The 6,364-nt window shown below is 33.7% G+C and overlaps 1 protein-coding gene across 1 annotated transcript; it reads left to right on the top strand.

Moving 5' to 3' along the window:
* The first annotated feature begins 2,700 nt into the window (after positions 1-2,700).
* Positions 2,701-6,072, top strand: LOC110102957 (cytochrome P450 714C2). Its single transcript, XM_020831479.2, has 4 exons — positions 2,701-2,943; positions 3,308-3,537; positions 3,685-4,296; positions 5,428-6,072. Exons 1-4 carry the CDS (start codon positions 2,703-2,705, stop codon positions 5,851-5,853), a joined length of 1,509 nt encoding a protein of 502 aa, XP_020687138.2. The 5' UTR covers positions 2,701-2,702; the 3' UTR covers positions 5,854-6,072.
* Positions 6,073-6,364: the final 292 nt, after the last annotated feature.

The raw sequence follows: 6,364 nt of genomic DNA on the forward strand, positions 1-6,364 counted from the left end.
CGTTTAATGGTGAAGATGTTAAGAAAACAAAAACTTTGATTGTTTAAATTAAATTTGCATAACTATTCTTTAATGATAATTTGTTGTTATTTTTAGAAGTAGAGTATTCTTGACGGTACCAACTCGGCACGAGGACTCGTGGATAGAAATTAATGGGTAAAGCATAGCTAATTCGTCCTAATTTGATTGGGATGCGAGGTAGATAGGAATGATAAAGACTGAGAAAATGAAGGTTGGATGAGACCTCATCCGTTTACAAAGGTTAGTTACGTCTACATTAAGATTTAGATTTTCTAACTGAAATTTGAAAACTTTTGCTTAGAATATTCAAAGCTTAAGAAGGTGGTTATTAGAGGAAGACGAAAATGTATTACCTATTGCATGATATGATGCACCATAAAAGATGGCTCAGATCAATCTAAATTTAGATTTCAATAAATTTATTGTCGAAATAAGTATTTTGATAAGACATCAAATTATATCAAAAGTGATTTGATCCAATTCTAAATGAGCCCGAATCAAAAACTTGAAGCATGATTAGAAATTTAGTGACATTAATTGAAGAACCAAGCGAGCTCCAACATCAGTGTGCTTATATTTAAAATGAGCATCTTAATGAGAAGAATTCAATGAGCTTAAAAGTATCCAAGAAGTCATGTTGAGTTTACCCTTTGTCTACTAGATGAGCCTTACGTGTGCTGGCGGTTCCATCAAAATTGCATTATATTTTGTATGTCCTTTCAAATCTAATGTTTTTTTTTTCTATTGGTAGCGTAACAATATACCACGTATTATTTGAATCAAGTGGAACACATTTAATATCCTTGACTTTCCTCCATCTAGGGATTGTGATAGCTTGGTGATAACGCTCTGGGGGGCTCAATTTCTTAAGAAACATTTATGTTAAATGACATGTAATAACTTGATAGGGAATCATAGAACATGAATTCCATCATCTTTTTATTAATGAAACATAACTTTTTTTTTATTTAAGACTTTAGAGTAAATTATAGTGAAAATATTTTGAAAATGACTGTGCATTAGATACCCGAGTGAATTGCATGAGTTTAGCATCCATGTGTCTTAATGCTTTTTTCCAAGGGTGAGCTTTTATCGGTAATTTTAATAGGAACAACCAGTCTAATCTAGTGTTAGCAAGTAACTTGGCGATAGAAAGGATGCAGAGTTTCTTAGAAGGATTGGGTAGGACAATGTTGGGAAAATGATTAATTATAAATTCCTCTCTGTGATGGAGGAGAAATGAAATTGTTCTTCATAGAATCTGATTGAGTCGATCAATCGGTTTGTAATGCTATCCTGAATCTCAAGTCAATTTGTTATGCTCGTTGGGGAGGTGCGGGGTTCCTTCGCTGCTTGGTTTTGAGTGTTTTTCATCTGAAATTTGATCATTTATAAGAAAAAATATATTTCTTTGTGGATAATTACTTATTTTTCTGAGGAAAAAAAATTTCAAAATGGGGCCCACCCTGAGCTCTTCTAGTTCCCTCCTGACTAATTAGCATTATGGTGTAGATAGTAGGTGCTATGTTGTGAATGTATCATGAAAACATTGCCATTAATTATCGTTGCCTTCTAATTTGAGAACCGGTAAGCTCTATTTATAAGAAAAATAGTTTATTCTTAGTTTCCTTTAGCTAAAAAACAGAAACTAAAAGAGATTATCGTTCCTCTCCCCCCTCACCGAAGTGTGAATAGAATTTACGTGCAAGTTGCGAGCTAGTTCACATAGAAGTACGGCCAAAAAACATCCATTGTCGCCACCATACACTCCGCTATAAGCTTTAAATGGCCAAAGGCATTCACAAAGTCCCATATCACGCGCTTGGATATCGGCTTATCGCTGCAGGTTCGGATTAGCTATGCCAATACTATTTTACTGATTCAAACAGTTAGCAACTAATTAAAGTATAATTTATTAAAACAAGCTTCTCAGTGCACTATAGCATTAATTTCTCATTTGATTTCGTTTGGGATCTCATTCTTAATAGCAATAAAAAAAATCCTCCCACATATCCTTAGTCATTTTTACTATCATTAATGCTTCAATTCTTTGCCAACCTCAAAGAAATACACATTTAAAATATTTAGTTCTTAAATATATACATATATTTCAATTTTCTTAATTTATCCACATAAATCATGATCATATATAAATATTTTAATTTTACGTTTTTTTTAGAAGATTAGTATTATTTAAGAATTACGTTGAATAAAATATTAGTCAAAGCATTTTATCCCTAAAAAATGAATTAGGATACTTAATTCAATTTAATTATAATTATTTTCTGATCACGAAATTATAAATTTTTATCTAAATATATATGTTATGAACAAATTTAACTTTGTACCTACTTTTGTCCTGCTCATCTATGCTATATTCCACTGCCACCTGTAGCCTACCTGTACACATTACAGCCAAAAGAGTCCCCGCTTTCAACTAATCCGCGGAGCCGACTTTGGCGAGTATTCTCATTCAAATTCCTCCCGTTTACCGAGTTTCCAAGGTCAATATTCTACCTGTGTTGAACGCAAATTACTAAGCCTCAACATTCTCCATTCCTCTTTCGCTCGCCCTCTCTTTTTATAAATACTCACAATTGCTCTCTCCTTCACGCTACCAAACGTAGAGATAAGAGACTACTATTTCAATGGAGTTATCACAATCCAATCAGATTTTGTACATGAGCTTGACAGCCATTCTTATCTACTTGCTCAGTAGATTATTCTCTCTCTTCTGGCTCTCGCCCACCAGCTCGAGACGGCGATTGCACCTTAACGGTTTCGACGGTCCTCGACCGAGCTTTCCATGGGGAAATCTCATGGAAATGTACAGGAAAGTTGATCGATCAAATTCTCTTGGTATTAGCCATAACATCCACTCCACTGTCTTCCCTTACTTCGCAACATGGAGGAAAATATTTGGTAAGCATCAAAGAATAATTACTTTATAAAGTTAGGCGAACTATTACTAAGGAAAACTTTGGTTATCCTCGGACCTTCCTACGGAATAAAATACGCCGGTAACAGGCGGAAAATTCAACGGTGATATACGACGGTGGTTCCGTCATAAAAGACGCATGTTATTTTCCGTAGTATAATCTGCCATACTTTCCTTCATAATTTATGAGATAAATAGTTTAATCCGGCGTAATTTTTGCCGGTAGTTTCTGGCGTACAATCCAACGAAAATTTCGCCGTAATTTATTAGATAAACAGTTTAGTCTGGCGTGTATATACATATATAGTCATGTTATTGATTAATTGAAGAGAGAATTCTATGTTACAGGGAAGGTTTTCATATACTGGCTGGGTACTGAGCCTTTTTTATACATTGCTGAACCTGAGTTTCTTAAGAAAGTGGCCTCAGGAGGCATGGGGAAGAAATGGGGAAAGCCTAATGTGTTCAAGCATGACCGGAAGCCTATGTTCGGGAAAGGATTGGTTATGGTTGAGGGAGATGACTGGACTCATCACCGCCATATTATCGCACGAGCTTTCTCTGCAAACAATTTGAACGTAAGTTCAATCATCCTTTGTATATATGCCTGTTATGTGCCTCAAGCAACCTAAAATAACAAGCCATCTAATAAAAAAGACATGCAGGAAAAAAAATATATACTGTAGATGAAATTTGTTGATGATCAATAATTTCATTCTTTGCAGTCTATGATGGGGAAGATGGTAGAATCAACCATGAACATGCTGGACACCTGGAGCAACCGTCTCGCCATTGGCATCAATGAGATAGACGTTGAAAATGACATCACAAGAAACGCAGCTGAAATCATAGCCAAAGCCAGCTTCGGCATCAGCCAAGAAAATGGCAAGAAAGTATTCGAGAAACTGCAAGCCATGCAAATCATGCTCTTCCGATCAAATCGCCTCGTAGGAGTTCCTTTCAGCAAAATTCTATTTCCAAAACAATCTTACAAGGCGTGGAAACTTGGCAAAGAAATCGACCAACTTCTACTCACCATCATAAGCTCGAGAAGGGAGAATCCAGCGAGCAATGATCAGAAGGATTTACTTGGTTTTATGTTTGCGGAGAACGAAGAGAAGGCGCCGACGAGTAAGAGGAAGCTTACGAGCAGGGAGTTGGTTGATGAGTGCAAGACATTTTTCTTTGCAGGACATGAGACTACTGCGCTTGCGCTTAGTTGGACGCTTCTGTTGTTGGCTTTGTATCCCGAGTGGCAGAAGGCGTTAAGAGAGGAGATTGAGGAGGTTTCAAAAGGGGAGCCGCTTAGCGCTGATATGCTTGTGAGGCTAACCAAGGTATTGTATCAGTATCACCGTCTACAAAGCTTGCATCTCCTAAGAGGGCTATTTGAAATCATTTTTTATTTTTTTTAAATGATATATTTGATTTATATTTTTTAGCTGTTTTTGAGTTTTCTCATTTTCTTATGATACTCTTTAATTTTTATTTTTGTTTTTTAACAGCAGCAGGTTATTGCTGACACCAAACACAATCGATATCTAATATATACAACATTCAATAAAAATAAACAAATATTTATTTTAAAAACTAAATTTTTATATCACAATATAATAAATTATGTTTTCAAATTTTTGAATGAAGATATTTCGAAGTAAATGTAATTAAAATTTTGTAAGAATATTTTGGTTTGTTTAATATGAATAAGAAGAACAGAAAAAAATGCAATATAAATTTTAAAATTAAATGAAATTTAAGATGACTAAAACTTTTTTTTCTTTTTAGAAAATTAAATTTACTATAAAATTTTCTGTCCAAGCATTTATATTCTCAATTATTTTAATTTATTTTCATATTTCAATACAATATATATTATTTAACCATTTTTTAAATTAAAATATATTTTCATTGAACTACTCTAACTTTTCTTTTTTATTTACAAGTTGATAAATAAAATAAATTGAGAGAGCACTATCTTACAACTTAAACATGCAGTAATAAAAGCGCGTGCCTTAGTTCAGACTTCAGGGGATATCCCGAGCTTTATTTTTCTTGATTGAGCTCCATATGAGATAATGATAAATAAATTTGTATCAATATAAGTATGGTGGTTAAGAGAATAATTATTAAAATAATATACCGATTTGAATGAAAATAAAAAATATTAATTCAACTGCAATATACACCATTTGGAATCTACTGTCGGATATATACTCTTTATATTTTGCTACAAGATGCATAGTTTTTTTTACTGATTTGAAATAATTGTATTATCTCTTGAAATGCGAATCAAATTAAAAATGTGGTTTAATAAGAATATCTTATTTTGACATATTTATTTTATGTTTGGCTCTTAGACATCACATTAAATTTCCAAATAAAATAAATATCAGATTTATAGTATATATAACTAATTCAAATTATTTACCTTTACTTACTAGAATTCATTTTTTTATATATATTTGCAGATGGGATGGGTATGGAATGAGGTTCTTCGTCTATACTCGCCGGCACCGAATGTACAGAGACAGGCGAGAGAGGATGTGGTCATCGGAGATATTGTTATCCCAAAAGGAACTAATATGTGGATTGATGTGGTTGGCATGCACCATGATCCAACTCTATGGGGTGATGATGTGAATGAGTTCAAGCCAGAGAGATTTAAGGACAACATCAATGGAGGATGCAAGCATAGGATGGGGTTCTTACCATTTGGATTTGGTGGGAGAATTTGCATAGGAAGAAACTTAACAATCATGGAGTACAAGATTGTTTTAAGTCTCATCCTTCGCAAATTTTCTTTATCGGTCTCACCTACATACATTCATTCACCAAGGATTCTGTTGTCCTTAAGACCTTCTCAAGGAGTACCATTGATCCTTCATCATTTGTAGAGTGATGAACTTTGAAAGAATTTGGTTGGAAAGTCTGTGCTTTACATTAATTGGTTTTAGTTTTTGTGCTTGGAGAAAGCATTCATTACAAATAAAATATAGGTAGATGTAACATATGCAATTGGTTTTTATCTTCTCCTACCTCTATGGTGGGAAGAGCACTAAGTCCAATTTAAAACGTTATTTTCTTACTATTTTTAAAGGAAGATCTCTGGCTACTTATCATGCCTTCCTTGTAATACATGTTTCAAAATCATGATCTGTATTCTAATTATATGATGTTCACTTTATTATTTAGCTATTAGTTTATTGGTAAAGGTTCGTTTTCAATATTCTTCCATTTATATTTTGACTATGTTGCATACAAAAGGTTTGGTTGACCAGTTTTATTTTCTATCAATGCTTATTGGATTGCCTTCCTCGCACGCAAAAGGGACATTCTTTGTAAAATGTTCTCTCTTTCCTCTTTTCTTTATAAATCTTCAACCCACTTAAGTTAAACCCAACTCAA

This window comes from Dendrobium catenatum, unplaced genomic scaffold (assembly GCF_001605985.2).
Source record: "Dendrobium catenatum unplaced genomic scaffold, ASM160598v2 fragScaff_scaffold_631, whole genome shotgun sequence".
Lineage (NCBI taxonomy): Eukaryota > Viridiplantae > Streptophyta > Magnoliopsida > Asparagales > Orchidaceae > Dendrobium > Dendrobium catenatum.